This window comes from Thalassophryne amazonica, chromosome 18 (genome assembly GCF_902500255.1).
Source record: "Thalassophryne amazonica chromosome 18, fThaAma1.1, whole genome shotgun sequence".
In the NCBI taxonomy this organism is placed as follows: Eukaryota; Metazoa; Chordata; class Actinopteri; order Batrachoidiformes; family Batrachoididae; genus Thalassophryne; species Thalassophryne amazonica.
In genome coordinates, this window is record NC_047120.1 from 51733724 (window position 1) to 51761421 (window position 27698).

The 27698-nt window shown below is 40.7% G+C and overlaps 1 protein-coding gene across 2 annotated transcripts in view; it reads right to left on the minus strand.

The window, feature by feature from the left end:
* The window catches only part of taok2b (TAO kinase 2b), a 57924-nt gene that overhangs the window by 21946 nt on the left and 8280 nt on the right, over positions 1–27698 (minus strand). For both annotated transcript variants that reach the window (XM_034194304.1, XM_034194303.1), the window contains exons 2-12: positions 25780–25920; positions 15762–15833; positions 15559–15660; positions 15380–15425; positions 13205–13301; positions 12798–12911; positions 6445–6536; positions 6210–6303; positions 5622–5703; positions 4317–4484; positions 2704–2910 (exon numbers count right to left, since the gene is read on the minus strand). In XM_034194304.1, coding sequence (XP_034050195.1) covers positions 2704–2910; positions 4317–4484; positions 5622–5703; positions 6210–6303; positions 6445–6536; positions 12798–12911; positions 13205–13301; positions 15380–15425; positions 15559–15660; positions 15762–15833; positions 25780–25911 — 1206 coding nt within the window. In that variant the 5' untranslated portion in view covers positions 25912–25920. The remainder of the gene's footprint in view (positions 1–2703; positions 2911–4316; positions 4485–5621; positions 5704–6209; positions 6304–6444; positions 6537–12797; positions 12912–13204; positions 13302–15379; positions 15426–15558; positions 15661–15761; positions 15834–25779; positions 25921–27698) is intronic.

The window sequence follows — 27698 nt, forward strand, 5'->3', positions numbered from 1 at the left end:
ATACCGGTAGGATCTCAATTAATTTACTGTAACAAAACAATTTTACGTGACAGAGTCAATCTATGTTTTAAAATCGCCACCAGAAAAGGAAATGCAATGCATCATGGGCACTGTAGTATGGTGGCCGTCCTATAGGTTATGCTGGTCGCGATAACCAATCAGAGAACAGAACGTTGGACGCGTATTCCTCACCTCACCCACAGCGTGAGAAGCTGATGAACACGGTGCTTGCTGTTATTCCAGCATGGCGAACAAAACAGCTTCAACCCTTGGATATCAGTGTGAGCAGAGTGTTTAAGTTGACGCTGAGAGCTGCGTGGGAGCACTGGGTGAGCGACGGTGGAGGATTAGCGTGTGCACTTGGAAGGAGCTGGCGTTGATGATTGTGAAAAGCGTTTGAAGCAGACGAACATGGTGTTTATTCCGGGACAGCTAACAAAACAGCTTCAACCCTTGGATATCAGTGTGAGCAGAGTTGACGCCGAGAGCTGCATGGGAGCAGTGAGCGACGGCGGAGGATTAGCGTCTGCACTTGGAAGGAGCTGTATCGACACCGCTGGGCGGTCATGAGCTGCGCAGGTAGGTGCTGCATGGTTTGGCTCGCAATGTGGTCCGCAAAATACAAACATATCCGTAGGTAAAATGCAGCTCACGAGAGGGCACTCGAGGCTTGTGTGACTGTTCCTGCGACTTCTGACTACCATAGAAAAATAAAAATTTCAACGTTACTGGTAACTTAACAAGACAACGGAGAAGGCCCGAAAAAATGCCACCAAAAAGAAAATCATATTCTGCAGATTACAAGTTAAGACTGGTTAAATATGCATCCAAAAACGGTAGCCGTCACAATATTATCATCTGAACTTTTCATGTTAACATACCTGTATGTCCATGGGACTTATAGTCCAGTGCAACTTATTTATGGTTTATTTTTCTTTATAATGGATAAAGTGGCTGGTGCGACTTATACTCCGGTGCGATTTATTTATGGTTTATTTTTCTTTATAATGGATAAAGTGGCTGGTGCGACTTATACTCCGGTGCGACTTATAGTCCGGAAAATACGGTACTTATATTTTGACAACACAGGTTTTTGGGGGGGCATTTTAAGGTGGAGCATACTGCAATGAGGTCTCACATCTAACTGATTCCATGGAAGAATATTTATCAAATATTTATTTTGCCCCCCACCAAAAAACCCCCCAAACCCCAGAACATCTCAGTGGGCTTTACGCTGTCGTGTCCACATTATGTGACACCCTTGCCATCACATCAGATGACTCCATGGACAGAGGTTTTTTAATTAACATAAATCAACTAACAGCTGTAACATTGAAGGCCGGCACCACACACAGCCAATTTTCAGCACTGTGCCTCCATGCGGTGAAAGATTTTTGTTGCCAGGTTTGGGCTGTGATGTTCAGAATCAGAATCACCTTTATTGTCACTGTAATTTGCATTACAACGAGATTTGAGTGCAACTCCAAAAAGGTGCTTTACGTGGCGCGAGTAATTTTTAGCCAAATAAAGGATAGTGAAATTTAACAGTAAATTATTCAGAGTATATGTACAACTAATATAAACATAAGGTAAAATAAAATAAAATGTGGACCAAGTAAAATGTAAAACGAGAAATTGTATACAACTGTGAAATCATATTGCACGGGAATATTGCACATGGTTTACATGTTCCCCTCCTGTAAGCACTGAAGAAGTGGTGTGACAAAAACAGAAGAGCTGCCCCTGTGGACCATCTGCAGCCTGATAAATATCAACATATGACTGGGTTTATGAGAGTTTTGTGAGATGTTACATGTGTCATACAGTATGTATTTACTGCACTGTTCTGTGAGGTGTTAGAATAGAACAGAATAGGCTTTATTGTCATTGTACAAGTGATACAATGAAACTGCAGGAGACTCATCACAGTGGCAACAACACACACACACACACCCCCCCATCACGCAAAACACACATACACGTAATACAATGACTGACACACACACACACACACACACACACACACACACACACACACACACACACACACACACACACACACACACACACACACACACACACACTACAATAATAACAATCACAAATAAATAATACAGCCTTAAGTGTCAAATGCATGATTAGACATAGTAAAACTAATAGGTTAAAAACATTATTGCACAGTCCCTATTCTATATTGTCCCATGGTTGTCAGTGTGGCTGTGATTTGTTTAAATGTTGTATGGCTCTGGGGTAAAAACTGTTCAAAAGTCTGTTCGTGTGTGTTTTTATGGCTCTATACCGCCTACCTGAGGGCATAAGGTTGAATATTTTGTGTCCAGGATGTGAAGAGTCTTTTAAAATGTTTTTGGCTCTGGAAAGGTATCGAGCACCTGCAACTTCTTCCAGGGAGGGAAGAGGACAGCCAATAATCTTCTGTGCTGTTTCCACCATCCTTTGTAGAGTCCTTTCTGCTGCTGTACAAGCTGCATACCAGACTGTGACTCTGTAGGTCAGCATGTTGTGCTGACCTACCATGTGTTACAGCAGGTACCATGTTAATTTATCGCATGTTATCTTTTAGTGGTTTATAAAGACGCGGTGCGCTGAACTATTAATAACCATTCTGAAGAAAGGTCAAGCTTGAGGGAAGTGATACACACCGGCACATATACACCCACAGAACAGAAAGCATTCAGGACTGACCAGAGGCTTGTGCAGCACAGAGCTGTTGGACGTGACTGTGTGCTCTCCTTCTTGCATCATGGCCATCTCACCGCTGTCGTCAGAACCGTCTGCCAGACTGTTGACTGAGCTGCTCTGGGAACTGGCACTGATCGACATAGATGGCAGAGAATGGGAGCTTTCCATACTGTTGACTGTGCCTGTACGCAGCATATACTGTTCCACATCCTGTGTGGAAAAAAAGGAATCGCATTTAATGTCAAATGTTTAATAAGTGCCAGAGAAAGACAATACTTCAAGGGAGATACTTCTTTGCGATTTCATGTCTGTACTTGACACAGCAGTGCAGTAGCACAGGCAGTGGCATCCTACACTGTACAGCATAAACATACACTAAGGAGCCAACACAAAATACAAAAGTACACTAATCGCACAACATACTTTGAATTCCTGTATTTCCCTTCTGACAGAACAGCCAACTGGGATTACATGTTGGAAACAAAACTCCTTTGTAAGCAGAGGAAGTGGCCCCAAGTTCAAACTGCATACTGAGAAACACGATACAAAGGCAGGATGGATGCAAACCACCTGTTATCCCCCAGACAGGTTCCCTCCTTCCCCCTCATAAATAAACAAACACCTACATGTCAGTGTACACAACAGAAATAATGCATGTCACTTTAAGACAATGCAGCAAAAATAAAAATGGTATACTGGCCTAAAGGCCTTGTGTTCCCCATCCCTTAAGGACTATAAGGTGGAGGATGTTGTCATGATGGTGAGTTGGCTTTGTGATACCCTGCCTTATCACAAAGTACAGTAATGTCATTTGGTGATGTGCTGAAGTCACATCAAAGAAGACAACCTCCAAATGGGGAATATACATTTACACCCTCCATACTGAACTGCTGCCAACATGAAGGATGTAATCTGCCAGTTTACCAAGTTACCACAGTCTCAGTATAGGGGTTGCTGATTTCCATCCCAGTCAGTTAATCAGTTGCAAACCATCTTGAAGAGCATTGGAGCTTCTATTATGAAGAAACCATCAGAACTACATCAATAAAAGAAAAAACATACATATACCACCACAGTGGGCACTGTGCCCACCTCGACAATGTGTCTATGAAAGATGTTAGCACAATTAAAATGGTAAATGGACTGCATTTATATAGCGCTTTCCATCTGCATCAGACGCTCCAAGCACTTTACAATAATGCCTCACATTCACCCTGATGTCAGGGTGCTGCCATACAAGGTGCTCACTACACACCAGGAGCAACTAGGGGATTAAGGACCTTGTCCAAGAGCCCTTAATGATTTTCCAGTCAGGCTGGGATTTGAACCAAGGATCCTCTGGTCTCAAGCCCAATGCTTAACCACCAGACCATCACCTCCCCTTAGTGACAAGACAAGACACCCCAAGGGACATGGTCATGCGTCTTCTCTTCTTCCACACAACACATGTAGACTAGTAAGTCAAATCCACATGCTTCCCCCTCAATTACTGAAACCTTATGAAAAACAAACAAAAAAAAAACTAAAAAGTTAAACTTCCAAACACCCAAATTTCTCTGCCTTTTTTTTCTTTGCCGTTTACGCTGGCTGCTTTCTGCTTCCTCACCCTTTCTTACCTCTTCCTCATCACCTCCCTCTGGTGCAGGTCCATTGTGGGCTTCATGGAAGAGGATTTTTTTCATTTTTCGATACTGAAGGTTGTCAAGTTCACGAACAGCATCCTTGGTACGTGCAATCAAGTCCATCACAACTGTCATGGGACGCTCTCTGCATAGGAAATGGTGCTGGGTGGTGGGTTTTGGGGGGTTAGAAATAATGAGGATGGTGTGAAGCATTCAGTTTGTACAAAGGTCAACAGGTTTTGAGGTGTACGATACTGACCTTATTTAGAAAATGACCATGTTCCAATCAACCTATCTTTATAAACTGGTACTAACTTAATTTTCAACTGTCAGCAGTAAAAATACTGGTTTTATTAAGTTCAAGAACTTGAAGTTCATGTCTGCACATAATATGTACTCATTTGTGCAATACTGTTGGGAAGTCATAGCTCATCATGATCGGTAATTGACTTTTAAAGGTGAAGTGTTCCGTTTGAATTTTGATAAATAAAAGCTATTTAATATCTTGTTGTCAAGATCTACCAAACATATTCACAGCCATTTTTCTTTTAAATCAACACAACTAATCCCATTTTGCACAATCAAAAAAGTTTAGTAAATCATCTCCAGGTAGGCAAATTTTAGTCAAGGTTTCAGTCTAACACCATATCTTCATTACATTCTGTTAGGCCCCATAAAAAAAGTGTATCATCTGCCCGCATGCCGAAATTGGCCCAGATCAATTTATTAGTTATTTTGGCAAATTTCATTGATGGCGGTACAGCTGGTGCAAGAATCGGCACGTCCGCTAGGTGGCGACTATACTTTGGCTGAAGACGACTGAAGTTCACTGAGCTGGGCCTGGAACTTGCAGCCATTGACAACCGCAGAGTCAGTTGCGCCGTCTTGCTCACACAGTATACATGTTTATTACGCTACTAGCATGCAGTACACGGACTGTATTCAACATGGAAACAAGATTTATTTTAAAAATAGCTGATATTTTCAGTTCCTCACTTGGTATACTAGGTATTGTATGTCATTTCCCAGGTTTGAAATGACACTGTACGTATCCATTTCTAAGAAAAGAAAGGGGGGGGGGGGGGGGGAGAGACGCCCTCCCGCATTACTTTTTTGTGATGTCAAGGATGATAAACTATTTTTTTTTTTAATGGGGTCTAACTAGAAAAGATGGGTACAAATTATACTTCTTCAATGAAAGAATGAATTCAGACCTTCTTTTTCCCACTTATAGGCTCATCATAATGTCCCAAATACACATACGTATGTTTGATTACAATAAATAGTTTGGCCTTGTACCTTCAGCAGCACATCAGAGGTAGGTCTGTCCTGGGCAATCTTTTGCAAACAGGAGTCCACAAAGTTACGAAAATAATCCGACCTGAAAAGATAAAAGCCACTATTCACATCCTCATACTTCATCCAAGACCTATTTTATTCATTAAATTTCCAGAGTACTGGCCAACAAGCAGCATACAAATGTGAGTGAACCCAGTTGATTGCACACGCTGCTAAATTTAAGGAGCCCTTTCCTGGCACAAAAAGAAAAGGACGTCAGAGTAGATCGCTCATCACAAACTGAAAACATAAATATTGAAAACTAAGATGACATTTCTTGCCCTATATTGGCTTTTTTTTTTTAAAGAACAGCAACGGCACCTGGGGTGGGGACAATTTATGTCATACCACATCCACAATTTCGAAAAGAAGCTCAACAACATTCATAAAAGCCACTAATATCTGCAATGCATTTTAAAGTCACAAATGAAACTAGTTCACTTTTCACTCACGTGGGAAAATTAAGTGAATAAATAAATCTGCATCCAACCAAAGCAAATTTCTCTCCTCAAAAGGTCAGTGACAGTCAGTATTTTCACCAATTCTCACCAGTGATTTGACTGCAACACAGGGCTCTCATTCTGGGCGATGTGATATAAGGCACTCATAGCATTCATATTAAACAGAGGCGGTTTCCTCTCCGCTACAGTGACAAACAGCAACAGAATGGCATATCAACAGAAAGAAGAAACAAAGAGGACAAATCACAGTAAAAGGTGTGTATGCATTTAACTTTGTGAGCACAAAAAACATACTTGTGGATCATTTCATGGTCATCTCTTACCCAGCTCTATGCAGGTAATGCCAAGTGACCACACATCCACTTTGCCATCGTACTGGCCCTCGTCCATAGCTAGGATCACCTCAGGAGCCATCCTGGGAGGAAAACAACAATCAACTTTGCTGTAGGTGTTCACTGCCATTCGACCCTGAATCGTGAGCGCTTACAGGCTTCTTCAGACATCATAACAACAACGCTGTTGCTGGTGATTCTTGTCCTCAGTAAGATGACTGATGGTAAAGCTCAAACTGTTATAGCTTAGCTCCTTGAATGTGAGGACTGCACTAAATGGTCATGATTATACATTACACTAACAGCAATTTAACTGACTAAATCAGTTACAAGCAACCAAGGCAATCAAGTTTCAGGCCAACAAAATCAACAATCCCTGCTACAAGTATGAATCTCATACACAAAATATATCTCCATATGTTATTGTTTGTTAATATGGCTTAGACGCTATAAACAAAAACAAGAAAACGGCCAGGCGCTGCGCCAAAGGCTTATAATGGCGGCCAAGACCCCATTGTTTATTCTATCATTATGTTGATGACATTCTTATGTGGGAAGGGGAGGCATGGGTGGGGACACGTTCAAGGTCAGAAAAGTTAGAGGTTATGTCAATACGAGGTCTGTTAGAAAAGTATCCGACCTTTTTATTTTTTTCAAAAACCATATGGATTTGAATCACGTGTGATTGCATCAGCCAAGCTTGAACCTTCATGCACATGCGTGAGTTTTTTCACGCCTGTCGGTTGCGTCATTCGCCTGTGAGCAGGCTTTGTGTAAGCAGTAGTCCACCACTCTCGTCAGATTTTTATTGCGAATAAATGGCTGAACGATTTGGAGCTTTGCTGCATCAATTTTTTCCAGAAACTGTGAGAGACCTCCAGGTGGTAACCATTCGGAAAATTCAAATGGCTTTGAGGGACGATTTTATGGGGATTACACAGATTAAGGAGTGCTCCAGCCAGTTTAAAGACCGCCCACAGCTGCTGAGAGCACGCCGTGCTCGGAGCGCCGATCGACAGACTGAAACAATCAGATCATTTCCAACGTGAAAGCTTTGTTGATCCGGGACGTCGTCTGACTTACACAAAAATGGCAGGAGACGTGGACATCAAGACTTTTTCGGCACATTCCACTGTTACAGGAGTTTTTTTTCATGGAAAGAAAAGCGGACGGATGCGCCACTGTGCCGCTCATGGCGCGGCACAAAACCACCTCCGTGTTGGTCTCACAGGACGGCTTTGAGATGGCTTTCAGACGGCTGTTGGTGGGTTTTCAGTCGTGTGACTAACCGAGAAATTGTGGATGAGCCTGGACAGGCCAGACCATGTCCTGTGAGGCTTCATCACGGCGTTGCTTTGCGCCATGCGGCTCCACCGCGACGCGTGGAATTCTTCCGCTCCTCTTTCCACGACAAAAACTCCTGTAACAGTGGAATGTGCCATTCATTTCTCCTCCGCACGTCTGTCTCAATGTGCCGAAAAAGTGCTGATGTCCACGTCTTCCGCAATTCCTGTGCTAGTCAGAGGACGTCCTGGATAAAACACAGCGTCCAGTTTGGAAATGAACGGCACATTCCACTGTTACAGGAGTTTATGTCATGGAAAGAGGACTGGAAGAATTCCGCGCATCGCGGCAGTGCCGCATGGTGCAAAGCAACGCCGTGATGAAGCCTCACAGGACATGTTCTGGCATGTACGGGCACATCCACAATTTCTCGGTTAGTCACACGACTGAAAACCCACTGACAGCCGTCTGAAAGCCATCTCAAAGCCGTCCTGTGAGACCAACACAGAGGTGAATTTGTGCCGCGCCATGAGCAGCACGGTGGCGCATCAGTCTGCTTTTCTTTCCATGAAAAAAAACTCCTGTAAGAGTGGAATGTGCCGAAAAAGTACTGATGTCCACGTCTCCTGCCATTTTTGTGTCAATCACACGACGTCCTGGATCAATAAAGTCTTCATGTTGGAAATGATCTGGTTGTTTCAGCCTGTCGATCGGCGCTCTCAGCAGCTGTGGGCGGTCTTTAAACCGTCTGGAGCACTCCTTAATCTGTGTAATCCCCATAAAATCGTCCCTCAAAGCCATTTGAATTTTCCGAATGGTTACCACCTGGAGGTCTCTCACAGTTTCTGGAAAAAACTGATGCAGCAAAGCTCCAAATCGTTCAGACATTTATTCGCAATAAAAATCCGACGAGAGGGGTGGACCACTGCTCACACAAAGCCTGCTCACAGGTGAATGACGCAACAGACAGGCATGAAAAAACTTGCGCATGCGCACGAAGGTTCAAGCTTGGCTGATGCAATCACACGTGATTCAAATCCATATGGTTTCTGAAAAAAAATAAAAAGGTCGGATACTTTTCTAACAGACCTCGTATATCAGAAGATAAGTTGACAGTAATTATGACAGGATTACACATATAGTTACCCCCACCCTACCAGATCTAAGAATACTGATACAAACTGAAAGCACACAGTAACAAATATAACCCATTACTGCTATCAGAGAACATCACTAATTTATTTATTTTTTACTTAGAGCATGGGTTAAAGCAATAAAATTTCATCTGTCTGAAATTTTTTCCTGGCAAAAATCAATGCCAGCAATTCCCTAAAATGTCTTTTTCCCCTCAATAAATACAATAAACACATTATACAGTATACAAATCTATTCTAAATAGCCTCTAAGAAGAGACAGACAAAGCATAAAAAGAATGCAAAACCTGAACATAAAGGTACATAAAAGGGTGATGGGGAGGCGGGGGGTTGTACAACCCCTGGCAAAAATTATGGAATCACCGGCCTCGGAGGATGTTCATTCAGTTGTTTAATTTTGTAGAAAAAAAGCAGATCATAGACATGACACAAAACTAAAGTCATTTCAAATGGCAACTTTCTGGCTTTAAGAAACACTATAAGAAATCAGGAAAAAAAAAATTGTGGCAGTCAGTAACAGTTACTTTTTTAGACCAAGCAGAATCATGGACCATTTTCTTCAACTTCAAAAGATTTTCAATTGGATTAAGATCCGGACTATTTGCAGGCCATGACATTGACCCTATGTGTCTTTTTGCAAGGAATGTTTTCACAGTTTTTGCTCTATGGCAAGATGCATTATCATCTTGAAAAATGATTTCATCATCCCCAAACATCCTTTCAATTGATGGGATAAGAAAAGTGTCCAAAATATCAACGTAAACTTGTGCATTTATTGATGATGTAATGACAGCCATCTCTCCAGTGCCTTTACCTGACACGCAGCCCCATATCATCAATGACTGTGGAAATTTACATGTTCTCTTCAGGCAGTCATCTTTATAAATCTCATTGGAACGGCACCAAACAAAAGTTCCAGCATCATCACCTTGCCCAATGCAGATTCAAGATTCATCACTGAATATGACTTTCATCCAGTCATCCACAGTCCACGATTTCTTTTCCTTAGCCCATTGTAACCTTGTTTTTTTCCGTTTAGGTGTTAATGATGGCTTTCGTTTAGCTTTTCTGTATGTAAATCCCATTTCCTTTAGGCGGTTTCTTACAGTTCGGTCACAGACATTGACTCCAGTTTCCTCCCATTCGTTCCTCATTGGTTTTGTTGTGCATTTTCAATTTTTGAGACATATTGCTTTAAGTTTTCTGTCTTGATGCTTTGATGTCTTCCTTGGTCTACCAGTATGTTTGCCTTTAACAACCTTCCCATGTTGTTTGTATTTGGTCCAGAGTTTAGACACAGCTGACTGTGAACAACCAACATCTTCTGCAACATTGCGTGATGATTTACTCTCTTTTAAGAGTTTGATAATCCTCTCCTTTGTTTCAACTGACATCTCTCGTGTTGGAGCCATGATTCATGTCAGTCCACTCTGTGCAACAGGTCTCCAAGGTGTGATCACTCCTTTTTAGATGCAGACTAACGAGCAGATCTGATTTGATGCAGGTGTTAGTTTTGGGGATGAAAATTTACAGGGTGATTCCATATTTTTTTCCTCAGAATTGAGTGATTCTATATTTTTTTTCCCTCTGCTTGGTCTAAAAAAGTAACCGTTACTGACTGCCACAATTTTTTTTCCTGATTTCTTATAGTGTTTCTTAAAGCCAGAAAGTTGCCATTTGATATTACTTTAGTTTTGTGTCATGTCTATGATCCGCTTTTTTTCTACAAAATTAAACAACTGAATGAACATCCTCCGAGGCCGGTGATTCCATAATTATTGCCAGGGGTTGTAGTCTTGATTCTGGGGGGTCTGTGGAGTGCTCCCCCAGAACAAGACCAAGTCAAATTTTGTGTATTCTGATGAATTTTAACAGGTATGAAGCCCTCTGAAACAAAGAAAAGTAACTTCAATCTGTGAAGTAAAAACACAGTATTGATCATGGGGGTCTGGGGGTTCTCCGCCAGAAATTTTTTAATAGAGCAAGTTAAATTTTGTATATTCTGGTGAATTTTAATGGGTATGAAACCCACTGAAACAAAGAAAAGTCACTTCAACCTGTGAAGTAAAAACACACTATTGATTATGGGGGGTCTGAGGGATCTCCCCCAGAAATTTTTTAAAAGAGCACGTCAAATTTTGTATATTCTGGTGAATTTTAATGGGAATGAAGTCCTCTGAAACAAAGAAAACTCACTTCAAACTGTCAATTAAAAATTATTTGTCTTCTGTAGTATTTTGATCTGTTCTAATCCGGTGAATGCACCAAATGGGTGCTGTGTTGCTGGCTGTACAGTCAATAAAATACAAAATTAGGGCCTAAAGCAACCGACAACATTGTTCTGCTGTGCACAAAGTAACACTGTCACCAGTTTTGAAAATGCATGCGCACTGAGAAACTCAAAACTGGCTTATTCACATTTAATCTGTAAAATGCTCTCACTTGTAAAACAAACTAGGGCTGCAACTAACGATTATTTTAGTAATCGATTAATCTCTTTTTGTTGTTTGTATGTTTTTTTTTTTTACTAACGTGTATTTCTTGGAGTTATAATTAAAAGGCCTTTATCACGCATCAACAACGTCTGAGCTTGTAATAAAGTTATGATGTTATATTCTCGTCAAAAAGAGTCCACAAAAGTATTTTAAAGGCCTGACTAAAGTGTAATATGTGATCTTTAATAAGTTATTTTCATGAAAAAAGACACAAATGTGTTTACTGCATTTTATTTTTTTCTTGTGTAAAAACACAGCTTAGATCTGGTTTGACAGAAACAAATTGTCATTAAACTTAAATAAAACAGGGATGAAGTGGAGGTTTAAGAGTCACTAGGTGTTCACAGGAAACAGTTTTTTATTTCTATATTTATTTATTTATGTTCATTGTTACTTGGTTTTACCTTTTCTGTTGTGTTTTGTTTTATCAGGTTCTTTTTGTCTGTTTCTCTAAAATTGTATTGTTGCAATATTAGTTATTACTTTTGTTGCTGTTGGTATTATTATTAATAATATATAAATAAAAATAAATAAAAAATTACAATTCGTAATACATTTGACTCTTTTACAACAACAAACACTAAGCCATTAATTATTTATTATACAGAAAACATGCACACAAACTGTGCTGAGATGTTAACAGCTTAATGCTAATTTTAACATTGAAAACGCCATACACATGCTAACGCGTTAGCATTGGTCCCGTTTTTAAGTTATAAAATATATCTATCAACTGTTTTAGAAGACCATAACAGGTCGGTTTAATATAAAAAAGGTAAAATATATGCTCTTTGGAGTTTTAACGGGGGAAAATTAAGATATAGCGAAACCATCGAAACAATGAGTCGGATCAATGCTTCATTGGTTCAAACCAAAGCCACGCCCTGCTCTACTTGGGGAGTGTCTGCCAATGTTCTAACGAAGACAGGGAGGAGAAGAACCTTGGCTCATGGCAAGCACTAAACAGAGCGGAGAGGAGTGAAAATTCACACAGTCCCTTCCTCCGCAGTCCACGCTGACATTGCTGCTGCTTTGATTAGCGCAGAATGGGACGGTGCTTTGACAGTGAGAGTATCATATTTCGGCCCCAAAACACGCATGACACCACATGCACAGGTGTATGTGTTAAAGTTTCCAAATAACGGAAATCCGTCATGGTGACGGAGAACTTTAGCCCATGACTTAGAGTTGGGCTACCAATATGCAGACCTGGGGATCAATTCCCAGTCACGCTTCCCGTCGGTGTCCTTGGACAAGACAGTTTATTTGCATTGTCCTAGTCCACCCTGCTACAAATAGCCATTGGCCTTGACTGGCGAAGTAGGCTATGATGGACTTGCGTCCTGTCCAGGAGGAGTTGTAGACTCTCATCCGCTTCATGGACCTCAGAGGCTATAATGGGCTTACTCACCAGTATGGTGTTCCCACAAAGGAATTAGCCGGGGCAACTATGGAAGCTGAGCCAAAGTCTCCCAGTTTGACCTGGCCAGGCTCTGTTAGCAAGATGTTTCCTGCCTTCACGTCCCTGAGAGACACAAATGGATAATGAGGAAGAAGAGGAGATATGGTCAGATAATGGAAAAGTTGCAGCTGCAGCAAATAATGGCAACAAAGTACAACAGCAGAAAGAAAGTGTGTTGATATGAGGGTGGTAGGAAGATGCATAAAAAATTGTTACGTGGCCTGTTGGCACAAACATCATTGCATGAGCTTATTTTAGGAAGCAGAGTTTTTGCTTCCGCTTGTGTCTGTTTTGTCTCTGTCAGAAGTGTGGGGGTGGAGAGTGGAAGAGATTGTGTGAAAATGAACAGCAGCTACCTGTGAATCATGTTGTGAGAGTGCAGATACACCAAGCCCTGCAATGCACCGTGGGTTATGGCAGCTATTTCCACTTCCTGGAGGGGCTTCTTGTGGACTGGGTAAAAAGACAATATCAGGAGATATCAGGGGAGCGTAGCTGACGTGATTTATCAAAACAAGTCACAAAATGACCTGATTCACAATACAAGCACAGAGTGGGTGACGTTTTGTTTCTACACACATTTTATTACCTATAATGCAAGACTGAAACAACCATTTTTTGTGCAGAAAGCCCTTGATTTCAATATTCACAAACAATGGAGAAATAGTTCACTGGTAGAACACCAGCGCTGTCATGTTCAGAGCCTATTTTACCCGTTTTGAGATAAGCACTCCTGGTATATCACTCTGTGAAGGTGACGGGATGGTGACCCTAACCCTATCTCTGTCTAGACTGGTGAGCTCTGAGGTCTCTGGGCTTGGGTCAAGACTTTGGCGGATTTTTTATGAACGCTCAACCATCCCGCTTCCCTCAGAGCATATTGCTGGTGTTGTTTGTAGCTCCATCTGTCTGAATGCCTTTGAGTTTCTGCTTAGCCAGTTGACGTAGCTTGCTCTGAGTACCATCTTGGCTGCTGCATCAGTTATAGCCTTCTTTAGGGATGACCAAGGATGCAAGACATCTGTTGATCGATTTGTTTCAGAAGCCTTTGCTTCCCATTTCTATTGGGAAGTAATATGTAAACCATCCTCTGTTAGATTATGCACACAAAATCCTGTTTACAGGGTGACTGATTGTTTTGCAGAAAAAATACTCCACAAACACTGAGGTGATCAAAGATAAATCCTTTTTTCTTCCCCATTTCTGAACACATTGCCTTAAATAGAAAAGAGTTGCTGTTTTGTTTTATGAACCATGACTTCAGAGAAATAAAGCAATGCTGCACTTTTCAGAGTGGCCCTTTAATGTGGCCAGCCTAAGGCACACCTGTGCACTAATCATGCTGTCTAATCAGCATCTTGATAACACAGATTTAGACAGACATGTGAACAAAAAGATGTTTTAGATCTTTGAGTTCAGCTCATGAAAAATGGGAGCAAACACAAAAGTGTTGCATTTATATTTTTGTTCAGTGTATGATCGGTCAAATGCCAGGTAGAGCAGATAGTTCTATGTGATCACCAACTGTGACACGACTGAGCCGTAGGGTGTTCCTTATTCGCAAAGTTTTGAAAACTTAATACTCACCCCCTGAATAGATTCCAACTGCTGAGAAAATAGGCTGTGTAATTTTTTTGTATAAATTCATTTTTAGAGGTAACTCAAAAGCATTGAAATTTAGCTATTTTCATGCTATATAATGCAATGCTAACTAAAGCTTGAAAATTGCCTGTGGAGGCCACCTTGAATTTCTAAGTGAGTGCCAGGAGGATTCATCAGGACTTTTGATATGTTTTTTAGGATGGGTTGGGGCACCATTAAGCTTTATAGCAGAAAATAGCAAAATTTCAATGCTATACAAGCAAACTTTTACACAGCATGTTTTTTCATCAATTGGAACCTATCAGGTGGTCAGAGTATTACATTTCAAAACTTTGCAAAATAAGGACCACCCTACTGAACAGAAGTGGAACACCTGGGGCCAGGTTATAGCGGGGCCAAATTTGGAAAACACTGGTGCAGAAGAAGGAGGACTCTCAAATCACAGGTAAACTACTAAAACACCAAGCAGAAGAAGTTGGACGAGAGAAAACAAACACTACTGTCCCAATTTTGACATGAACACCAAAATGATGTATTTTGTATGATTTTGCTTTGTTGTTATATAAAATAATGGGGGGGGGGGACAAGTACTGCCTGGGAAGCCACAGACAATACTGCCTGTGTGCTCAGAGAATTTGAGGTCAGCGCAGTGTTTGGTCACTCTGATTATTGGGGCCTGCCCACTTCATGCACAAGCATCATAACTATTCGGCTTGACAATGGACTAAAATTTCCAACATGCTTAAATTCACTCGAGTGACAGCCAAATCACTCCGGTATCAAAATTCACATCTTAACCAAGGTCAAGCAGCATGTCTAACAGCAACAGATGGAGCAGATGTTCAACTCAACACTAAACTGACTGGGGTCTCAACAAATCAGTGAGTCCAGGTTTTAACGACTTATGTATTCTGTACTTTCCTACTTACCTTCTAAGAGATCAGAAGCCGAGCCCAAGCAGTACTCCATCACCAGCTATGGCAGAGAAAGCGTCATTGTAAAGAGAACACTAAAAAAGTATAACTGACCTTAATGTCGTCATTTCTTTCGATACTTGGTGTATGTTTAAAATATCTGACATTTTATTCACACATACATGCACACTCACCCATGCTGTATGCTCTCGCAGGTAGCAGCCACGGTACTCAACGGTGTTGGGGTGGCGGAGCTTCTGGAGAAACTTCACTTCCTTGATGATATCCTGCCATTTCTAGAAAGCGTTCAAAGGAACATACTCGTATACTGATAGCAGTTACAGAGGAAACAACTTTAAATCTACACCAGATGAAGAATTTGAAAGAAAAGTCCTACCTCATTGGACTGTTTGCCGCTATACGACATCTTCTTGATGGCCACCACCTCATTGATGCGGATGTCGTGGGCCTAATGTGACGCAAAAATGAACTCAAAATGAATCAACTCAAAATGTTCCTTACAGTTTTCCTTACACAGTGGTTACGACAAATGGTTATTGCCTAGTTTTACAAGGCAATAGCCTCACTAAATTAGCCAAATTGGGCTACCTTTACACTGCAGATGTTGATGCCCAGATCTAATTTTCTGCCTGCATCCAGTTTATTTTTTGGACAGTGCATTTACATCTTTTTATTACGTTTCTGAGTAGGCTCTCAGTTGTCCAGGTGGTTTCCATAGTAGAGAAGCTTGAATCTTCAATCTTCAAGATTCAAGCTTCTCTACTTCTTTTTATTATTATTATTATTTTTTATATATATATATATATATATATATATATATATATATAAATGGTCCACACCTGACACATGCATTTAACTGATTTGGAAACTCCCAGGTTGTAAAATAGTGGTGGGAATCTGACCCGCCTTGCTCACTTGAGCACTCTTTTTTTTTTTTAATGAGTTACTGAGCAAACCTGAGCACCTTTGGGCTTGTTAAATACAGTTGATTAGATGTTTAACTGAATTTACCCCAGGTGGACTCCAATTAAGCTGTACAAATATCTCCAGGATGATGAGTGGAAACAGATGCACCTGAGCTCAATTTTGACCTGCATGGCAAAGGCTGTGAATATTTATGTACATGTGATTAGTTTTTATTTTTAATAAATTTGCCAAAATCTCAAAAAACCTTTCACATTGTCATTATGAGGTATTGTGTGTAGAATTTTGAGGGGGAAAAATTTTTTAATCCATTTTGGAATAAGGCTATAACATAACAAAATGTAGAAAAACTGAAGTGCTGTGAATACTTTCAGGATGCACCATAGTTTAAGCTAAAATTAAAATACAATGCAGCTTGTTTTCCTTTTCTAAAATATGCCAGAGCTGTGGGAATACACAGCAGGTTGTCGGTGGCTGTGGGTGGGGCAGCAGAATTTCTGAACTCGATTGCAGCACGAGTCAATCTATACATGGGCCAAGAGCAATAAATTGCTCAAGCTTTGACTTGATCATCACACCTCCAATGCAAAGGCACAGGTTTACACATGCACAGATTTCTGTGGTAGACAAAATCAAATGATGATGATTAAAACGAAACCTTTAAAGGACATGTTGCACATTTTTTAACATCCCAGTTAGCAACACAACATCAAAGTATTCATGACTGTAAGTCTCTCTGCACACATGTGCTCATAATTAGTGGTATCTGATGGTTTTTTTTATTGCTCTCCCTGAGCGAGTTAATAGGTGCATTTCCGGAAAATGTCTCACTCAATTCTTGGCATTTCTCAGCATGTGACGTACTTATTAGCAAAACAGAAACATCCTGATGGCTGCCAGACAGAGTGAAACAAATGCGGTTATGTCCGATAACAAAGCTTTGCAACTTTTATTTGAAAGTGATGGCTCGGATTGACAGAGGAGGCAACATACTTCACGCTGAAACTCTTAACTTTTTCAGAGTCGTGATGCTGCCGTTTGTGTCACAGGATGGTGGTTTACTGCTGCTGTGATCATGTGCCACAATCGTGACAGACGTTGAAGGCAGAGCTGGGATCGGACATTATGTGCATGATCAAAACCTGAGAGCAAGTGGACCTGGACATTATTCTCTGGCCGGCCATCCATACCTGAGGACAAATGGAACTTGAAAATGATCTCTGGCTGTCAATCCAAGTGAGGACGAGTGGACCCTGTCCTTGGCTGGCGATCACGTGCACAATGCATGCATGAGGGCTTCTTTTTTTGTGGACTTATTTGGATTTTTTTTTTTTATCTTTTGCTTTGTGTTCCTTTCAATGGAGCTTTCAATGAAAGTATTTTTTCTTTACTTTGAGAGAGTCTGTGGATGTGTGCGTGTAGCACAGCACGCTGTTTTAACTTGCAGCTCAGTTGTTTTATTGGTCACAGATCTGATCACATCTGTCCCATCATCCATATTCATAAATGCAGAGTATTGAAAAGGACACATAATGTACACCGACTTCTGGCTGAATTTGAACAATATATAAGCAATATTAAGCTTATAGACTCTCTCAAATGTAATAACATTGTCTCTCTAAGGAACTTTTTAAAAGAGAATTTATGTTGAAGAATACCTTTCAGTAAACCAGTCAGAGTCTGTGGAGACTTTCAAGTCCAGCCTTAAGACGCACTTATTTTCCCTTTTGTATGGCTAGCATACTGGCATAGTATAGTTCTACACTTTTTACTCTTAATTCATTTTATTAGGAAACGGAGCATCCTGCAGCCTCAACTTTACCTAAATTCTGGCTCTTTTAGTGAAGCTTAGGGCTAGTGGCCGGCGATCACCTTAGTATTTCCTGTTTTTCTTGTTGTTTAATGCTGACAAATTATACTGTATTTCTTGTCTTTCTGATGCCTGATTCTATTTTTTTTTTCTCTGTTTAAGGTGCAGCTCCATCCAGAGATGGGTGTGGTATTTGTGCTGGAGACCCTCCTGTCCTGTGCACCAACAGCATTTCCTGTGTTTTCGTTTTGTGAATTGTTTTGTAATTTGTGTCTGTAGCATGGCCCAAGCAGAGGGTCACCCCTTTGAGTCTGGTCTGCTTGAGGTTTCTTCCTCAGAGGGAGTTTTTCCTTACCACTGCTGCTCTGGGGGTGAGTAAAGTTGGACCTTTCTTGTGTGAAACGCCTTGTTTGCCTCTACTGGTGGTTGGCTCTCACTGCGGTATTGTATCAATTCCTGTTCCAGAGCACAGCGGTGTTTTGCTGTATCTGTTAGCTGTTTAATCTGCGCAGTTAGATTGATCTAGTTAACTAGATAACGATTTGTTTCACAGTGTAATCTTCACGTGCCTTAACTAAAGCACTCCCTCTGCTGAATCACCTCTAAATTATTTACACATTATTCACTTTGTGTGTTTTTAGGAATCCGCTAGCTTAGCGCAGCTACTAGCTCTTAGCCGATTTAGCATGGCGGCTTCTCCTGTCTCTCCCGCACTTTTCTGCTCTGGGTGTGAAATGTTTAGTTATTCCTCGGCCTACTTTAGCAGTAATGGTATTTGTAATAAGTGTAGCTTATTCGTAGCTTTGGAGGCCAGGCTGGGCGAATTGAAGACTCGGCTCCGCACCGTGGAAAATTCTACAGCTAGCCAGGCCCCAGTAGTCGGTGTGGACCAAAGTAGCTTAGCCGCCGTTAGTTCCCTTCCAGCAGATCCCGAGCAGCCGGGAAAGCAGGCCGACTGGGTGACTGTGAGGAGGAAGCGTAGCCCTAAACAGAAGCCCCGTGTACACCGCCAACCCGTTCACATTTCTAACCATTTTTCCCCACTCGGCGACACACCCACCGAGGATCAAACTCTGGTTATTGGCGACTCTGTTTTGAGAAATGTGAAGTTAGCAACACCAGCAACCATAGTCAATTGTCTTCCGGGGGCCAGAGCAGGCGACATTAAAGGAAATTTGAAACTGCTGGCTAAGGCTAAGCGTAAATTTGGTAAGATTGTAATTCACGTCGGCAGTAATGACACCCGGTTACGCCAATCGGAGGTCACTAAAATTAACATTGAATCTGTGTGTAACTTTGCAAAAACAATGTCGGACTCTGTAGTTTTCTCTGGGCCCCTCCCCAATCGGATCGGGAGTGACATGTTTAGCCGCATGTTGTTCTTGAATTACTGGCTGTCTGAGTGGTGTCCAAAAAATGAGGTGGGCTTCATAGATAATTGGTAAAGCTTCTGGGGAAAACCTGGTCTTGTTAGGAGAGACGGCATCCATCCCACTTTGGATGGACCAGCTCTCATTTCTAGAAATCTGGCCAATTTTCTTAAATCCTCCAAACCGTGACTATCCAGGGTTGGGACCAGGAAGCAGAGTTGTAGTCTTACACACCTCTCTGCAGCTTCTCTCCCCCTGCCATCCCCTCATTACCCCATCCCCGTAGAGACGGTGCCTGCTCCCAGACCACCAATAACCAGTAAAAATCTATTTAAGCATAAAAATTCAAAAAGAAAAAATAATATAGCACCTTCAACTGCACCACAGACTAAAACAGTTAAATGTGGTCTATTAAACATTAGGTCTCTCTCTTCTAAGTCCCTGTTAGTAAATTATATAATAATTGATCAACATATTGATTTATTGTGCCTTACAGAAACCTGGTTACAGCAGGATGAATATGTTAGTTTAAATGAGTCAACACCCCCGAGTCACACTAACTGCCAGAACGCTCGTAGCACAGGCCGAGGCGAAGGATTAGCAGCAATCTTCCATTCCAGCTTATTAATTAATCAAAAACCCAGACAAAGCTTTAATTAATTTGAAAGCTTGACTCTTAGTCTTGTCCATCCAAATTGGAAGTCCCAAAAACCAGTTTTATTTGGTATTATCTATCGTCCACCTGGTCGTTACTGTGAGTTTCTCTGTGAATTTTCAGACCTTTTGTCTGACTTAGTGCTTAGCTCAGATAAGATAATTATAGTGGGTGATTTTAACATCCACACAGATGCTGAGAATGACAGCCTCAACACTGCATTTAATCTATTATTAGACTCAATTGGCTTTGCTCAAAATGTAAATGAGTCCACCCACCACTTTAATCATATCTTAGATCTTGTTCTGACTTATTCTTGTTCTGACTTATGGAAATTGAAGACTTAACAGTATTCCCTGAAAACTCCCTTCTGTCTGATCATTTCTTAATAACATTTACATTTACTCTGATGGACTACCCAGTAGTGGGGAATAAGTTTCATTACACTAGAAGTCTTTCAGAAAGCACTGTAACTAGGTTTAAGGATATGATTCCTTCTTTATGTTCTCTAATGCCATATACCAACACAGTGCAGAGTAGTTAACTAAACTCTGTAAGTGAGATAGAGTATCTCGTCAATAGTTTTACATCCTCATTGAAGACAACTTTGGATGCTGTAGCTCCTCTGAAAAAGAGAGCTTTAAATCAGAAGTGCCTGACTCCGTGGTATAACTCACAAACTCGCAGGTTAAAGCAGATAACCCCTAAGTTGGAGAGGGAATGGCGTCTCACTAATTTAGAAGATCTTCACTTAGCCTGGAAAAAGAGTCTGTTGCTCTATAAAAAAAGCCCTCCGTAAAGCTAGGACATGTTACTACTCATCACTAATTGAAAAAAATAAGAACCCCAGGTTTCTTTTCAGCACTGTAGCCAGGCTGACAGAGTCAGAGCTCTATTGAGCCGAGTATTCCTTTAACTTTAACTAGTAATGACTTCATGACTTTCTTTGCTAATAAAATTTTAACTATTAGAGAAAAAATTACTCATAACCATCCCAAAGACGTATCGTTATCTTTGGCTGCTTTCAGTGATGCCGGTATTTGGTTAGACTCTTTCTCTCCGATTGTTCTGTCTGAGTTATTTTCATTAGTTACTTCCTCCAAACCATCAACATGTCTATTAGACCCCATTCCTACCAGGCTGCTCAAGGAAGCCCTACCATTAATTAATGCTTCAATCTTAAATATGATCAATCTATCTTTATTAGTTGGCTATGTACCACAGGCTTTTAAGGTGGCAGTAATTAAACCATTACTTAAAAAGCCATCACTTGACCCAGCTATCTTAGCTAATTATAGGCCAATCTCCAACCTTCCTTTTCTCTCAAAAATTCTTGAAAGGGTAGTTGTAAAACAGCTAACTGATCATCTGCAGAGGAATGGTCTATTTGAAGAGTTTCAGTCAGGTTTTAGAATTCATCATAGTACAGAAACAGCATTAGTGAAGGTTACAAATGATCTTCTTATGGCCTCAGACAGTGGACTCATTTCTGTGCTTGTTCTGTTAGACCTCAGTGCTGCTTTTGATACTGTTGACCATAAAATTTTATTACAGAGATTAGAGCATGCCATAGGTATTAAAGGCACTGCGCTGCGGTGGTTTGAATCATATTTATCTAATAGATTACAATTTGTTCATGTAAATGGGGAATCTTCTTCACAGACTAAGGTTAATTATGGAGTTCCACAAGGTTCTGTGCTAGGACCAATTTTATTCACTTTATATATGTTTCCCTTAGGCAGTATTATTAGACGGCATTGCTTAAATTTTCATTGTTACGCAGATGATACCCAGCTTTATCTATCCATGAAGCTAGAGGACACACACCAATTAGCTAAACTGCAGGATTGTCTTACAGACATAAAGACATGGATGACCTCTAATTTCCTGCTTTTAAACTCAGTAGTAGAGAAGCTTAAATCTTCTTTGAGAGAGGGGTCAAGGAGGCATTCTTTGTGAAACGTATGAAACCCAGCCTTAACCGGGGAGGGGGTCTGAGACACACTTTATCCCCTGTTTACAATGGGGTACTCAGGTCAAAGGAGTTTCAGTCTTTTGTTCATGGTAATGAGTCATTCACGTCATCAAGGGAGCCATCAGAAAGGCATCCATCCCATCATTAGAGGGACAGCTGTCCTGCCATTAGGTGTGCTAACTACAGCACAATAGTTGCTACTTAGAGCTATTGTTTAGTCACTAGCCTATAGCAGTCTGCCTCTCAGTAGGAGGGGTCTGATTAGGTTTAAAACTCCAGCTTTTGTTGGCTTCTGTTTTATTCTTCTCTACAAGAGTCAGACAGAAGTCAGACTTCCAGAGCAAGAATTTTAGCTGAGGAAGCTTCTGCGATTTGAAGCGAAACGTCCTTGCCTCAAGCAACCCAGTCCAGTCAAAGATTCAAGCTTCTCTACTATGGAAACCACCTGGACAACTGAGAGCCTACACAGAAACCTTTATACTCAGATAAAACTGAAGTTATTGTACTTGCCCCCACAAATCTTAGAAACATGGTGTCTAACCACATCCTTACTCTGGATGGCATTACCCTGACCTCTAGTAATACTGTGAGAAATATTGGAGTCATTTTTGATCACGATGTCATTCAATACGCATATTAAACAAATATGTAGGACTGCTTTTTTGCATTTGCGCAATATCTCTAAAATTAGAAAGGTCTTGTCTCAGAGTGATGCTGAAAAACTAATTCATGCATTTATTTCCTCTAGGCTGGACTATTGTAATTCATTATTATCAGGTTGTCCTAAACGTTCCCTGAAAAGCCTTCAGTTACTTCAAAATGCTGCAGCTAGAGTACTAACAGGGACTAGAAGGAGAGAGCATATCTCACCCATATTGGCCTCTCTTCATTGGCTTCCTGTTAATTCTAGAATAGAATTTAAAATTATTATTCTTACTTATAAGGTTTTGAATAATCAGGTCCCATCTTATCTTAGGGACCTCATAGTACCATATCACCCCAATAGAGCGCTTCGCTCTCAGACTGCAGGCTTACTTGTAGTTCCTAGGGTTTGTAAGAGTAGAATGGGAGGCAGAGCCTTCAGCTTTCAGGCTCCTCTCCTGTGGAACCAGCTCCCAATTCAGATCAGGGAGACAGACACCCTCTCTACTTTTAAGATTAGGCTTAAAACTTTCCTTTTTGCTAAATCTTATAGTTAGGGCTGGATCAGGTGACCCTGAACCATCCCTTAGTTATGCTGCTATAGACTTAGACTGCTGGGGGGTTCCCATGATGCACTGAGTGTTTCTTTCTCTTTTTGCTCTGTATGCACCACTCTGCATTTAATCATTAGTGACTGATCTCTGCTCCCCTCCACAGCATGTCTTTTTCCTGGTTCTCTCCCTCAGCCCCAACCAGTCCCAGCATAAGACTGCCCCTCCCTGAGCCTGGTTCTGCTGGAGGTTTCTTCCTGTTAAAAGGGAGTTTTTTCTTCCCACTGTTGCCAAGTGCTTGCTCACAGGGGGTCGTTTTGACCGTTGGGGTTTTTCCGTAATTATTGTATGGCCTTGCCTTACAATATAAAGCACCTTGGGGCAACTGTTTGTTGTGATTTGGCGCTATATAAATAAAACTGATTTGATTTGATTGAGGCAACTCTGTTGTGATTTGGCGCTGAAAATAAATTTGAAATTGAAGAATCCTTTAAAACAATAAACTGCTGACGTGTGGGTTAAAACAGCTGCTCAGCTGTTTTAACCCACACGTCAGCAGTTTATTGGCGCTTAATGGACGTGGAACATCTCCGTGACATTTTCACAGGCAACATGATGACAGATATATATTAGATTTTCACAGTTATACACACAACACGTTTTTTTTTTTTAAAACAGGCTGCGTTTCTGACTTATGGCTGCAGGTGCACAAAACCTTCTCACGGCTGCTGCTTTTACCATGACTGCATCAAAATGACAGTCATCACTTAAAATGAGTCATCATAACACAACATCACACGTCTGTAAACTTTGGAATTAATCTATGACTCATTTCTTAATGTTAGATTCAGATTCAGAAAACTCTATTGATCCCAGAGGGCAATTCGTTTGCAGTATTCCAGAACAGTTCTCACATACGCACAACATACTACCATCCATTTCAGTTACAAGTGGAACTCTGGTGGAACAATAAAAGTTATACAACATTTATAAAAAAAACAGTCCCCTTAGAGTTCATCAATTTAATAGCAGAAGGCACAAAGGAATTTGAGAAACGATTAGTTTTCTGAGCTGCAACAAAAACGACGCCCTGAAGGCATCAAGGAGTCAAAAGGATGGAGCGGCTGAGCCAGGAGACACTTTGCTTTACTCAGCACCTGTTGCTCCCACAGCGACTGCAAGTCTCTCAATTTAACGCCTGTCCCTTGCAGAGCGACACACCGGGCGACGGTGGCGCGTCCGTCGCATGAATTTGTGGCACCTCGTCGCACGCGGCATAAGAGCTACGTCACCTGTGGGAAAACACACAAGTACTTTGTTTTCTGATGTCTCCATAGCTGTTGTTGCTAATGCCGTATACTTTGAAACCGGTACTGGAAGTGCACAAAGTAATCCCGGTGGATCATCAGATGGTCACTAACAGCCTAAATCTAAATTGTTATGATTTTTGTGCAACATGTCCTTTAACATTTGAAGCCGATTAGACTTACAGAAGCCAATCAACCTGGTAACTGGAATTTATATATATATATATATATATATATATATATATATATATATATATATATATATATATATATATATATATATATATATATGTATGTATGTATGTATGTATGTATGTATGTATGTGTGTGTGTGTGTGTGTGTGGGGGGGGGGGGGGGGGGGGGGGGGGGGGGGGGAGCACAATGGTGGCTCCACATCGTGACATCTGTCATCCTTTGGCAATGGAATCATAAACTCTAGTTCATGTTACAGATCCGATATGTATCACATGTGTGCAAAAGATCAGATTTGGGTCATTCCTACTAGACACTGTAAATGCAGCTTTGGTTGTGTTTGTGTTGTGGATTAGTCTGTGTCCTCTTCTGCCCTTTCCTATCTCTCACTTCATCCATGTCTAGGTTCTTTTTACACTTCATTAAAAAGTGCACTTTAATCACCACAAGCAAGGTGCCCATTGTCTTCAGTGTTTACTGAATATTTTGTCATCTTTTCCTCTCCTGTACCCTTTAATCTCCAGTAGATATGTGAGCTGACCCTTTGCCCTTGCACAGCCATCATCACAACTTTCTCTGCTATCTAAAAGACACCATCTCTGGCTCAGCTCATCACTCTTCTCATTGTCGTCAATTCAGCAAGGCAAGAGAATGCCTTTGCTTTTCTTCACATCATCCACTGCTTGATTTAACACAAGTCAGACTACACAATGTACAAGAACAGCTTGTTCTATAAGAAAATGTCAGATTTATTGTTTATCTATGTTGTTTCCAATATTTATCCATCAGTCTACTTACACAACATCAGTATAAACCATATAATTAAATAAAAGCACATTCTGCTATTTTTTGATACAACATACAATTTGTGGTTGGTTGAACTCAACAACTAACACCAATACAGTATACAAGCGTAGTCACCAGTATCCTGTCCCTTTTGCAAAACCAAACAAGAGACAAAACTTACAAAATAGACAGCCCCGAAGCTCCCATGTCCAATCTCCCTCAGGTCTGTGAAGAACTTCTCTGGGTCCTCCCTGGAGAAGAGTTCAGCCACCTCCGGGTCCTTCAGGCTCCCGGCCCGCACACTTGATGGCATGGCCAGCGCCTAGCATGAATGCAAAGACCACAGTGCGTCAATGTCTTATTTAAAAGCATTATTATCACTAATGTTAGCACTGGGAACAGTGTTGGAAATGTAATCTTGTTTGTCAAGTATCTTCTACATCTTTGGAGTGCCTAAGGAAATGTTCTACTTCAATGTTGCATAATCACATTTTTTTTTCGATCCAGAGACAGTTGGTTGTGAGTCTTCTCCTTTTAGTGCACTACTGCAGTCTAGTCTTACATGTATTTCCAAAAATTTGTTGTGATCACATTTATATCACAATATTATTTAAAATTTTCTTAAAATGGGTCAACGTTTCTCTCTCTACAGCCTGGTCCTATGCCTGCTCCCCATGACTCAACCATTTCTCCTTCAAGTCAGTATCATCCACCTCTATTTCAGCCTTGCCTACTTTCTTTTCCCCTGTAATTTGAATGAATGAATTTATTTATTTATTTTGAGCAAAATAAAAACACACATAGTAAAAAAAATCCACAAGAAAAATATGTCAACCAAAAAAAATAATAGGAGTAAGAAGTAAACACTTATAGATTCCTACCCCCATTCACGAGTTCAATGTTAAATAAGTGACAAATACACTACCATGTAAATCCAAAATATTTACAGTCCAATACCCACCCAGTGCCTTAAAACCAAACAAAAAACACATAAATAATTCAACAAAAACAATAAAAAATATCAAATTTCTCTCTCTCTCACTCACACACACAACAAAAATATAAACGCAACACTTTTGGTTTTGCTCCCATTTTGTATGAGATGAACTCAAAGATCTAAAACTTTTTCCACATACACAATATCACCATTTCCCTCAAATATTGTTCACAAACCAGTCTAAATCTGTGATAGTGAGCACTTCTCCTTTGCTGAGATAATCCATCCCACCTCACAGGTGTGCCATATCAAGATGCTGATTAGACATCATGATTAGTGCACAGGTGTGCCTTAGACTGTCCACAATAACTGTAAATTTATTTATTTATTTATTAAATTCCACGCATCTTCACACGGATTATCTGGAATTTTGTTTTGGCAGGTTTTCACAGTCTCTACTGCCATCTACTGGCCAGTGTTCATGGCACTATGAGCACCTAGATGCCAGTAGATGGCAGTGTTCTATTTATTTTGACCCCGGTTATATCAGACACCTGTCAAATTTGACAGCTATCAAACTTTAACTTTTGGCTTTTTGCAAATGGCTGGTTGTTTTTTTTTTTTTTTTTTTTTTTTTTTTTTTTTTTTTACATAGAATGAATGAGCCAACCAATCAGTGTTAGCGGAGGCTCATATACCCATAATCCCTTTGGCATCTGTCTGTGTTTGTTACAAAACTTCAGAATTAGTGCATTATTTAAAATAAAAAGATATGTGTTATATTTTAACTTTGTACAAATGACAGAACTGACATTAATGGAGTTATTCTATCCGGAAAATAACAAAACTATAACTCAAACTGCTTTATTTTCCAAGACCTCTGCCTCACTGCGGCACAGCTGTATTCGGTTAAGGAATAATGGCTTGTTTTGTGTGTGTAGAGTTGAACTTAGCTCCTCTCAATTGCTTGACTGCTATAAAATATGTAGTAAACAGGAACTTCCAGCAGTGGGCAGGGCGCATAAAGACAGAAGTGCTGACTCATTGTTTGGGTCTGTAGTCGCGTTTGATGCTACCTGAAGCGATCGTGGTGTTAAAGCTCAAAATCAGCTTGTTAGTAGTTGCAAGTGTATCGGAAGCAATACTGAAAGTTATCGGTTAGC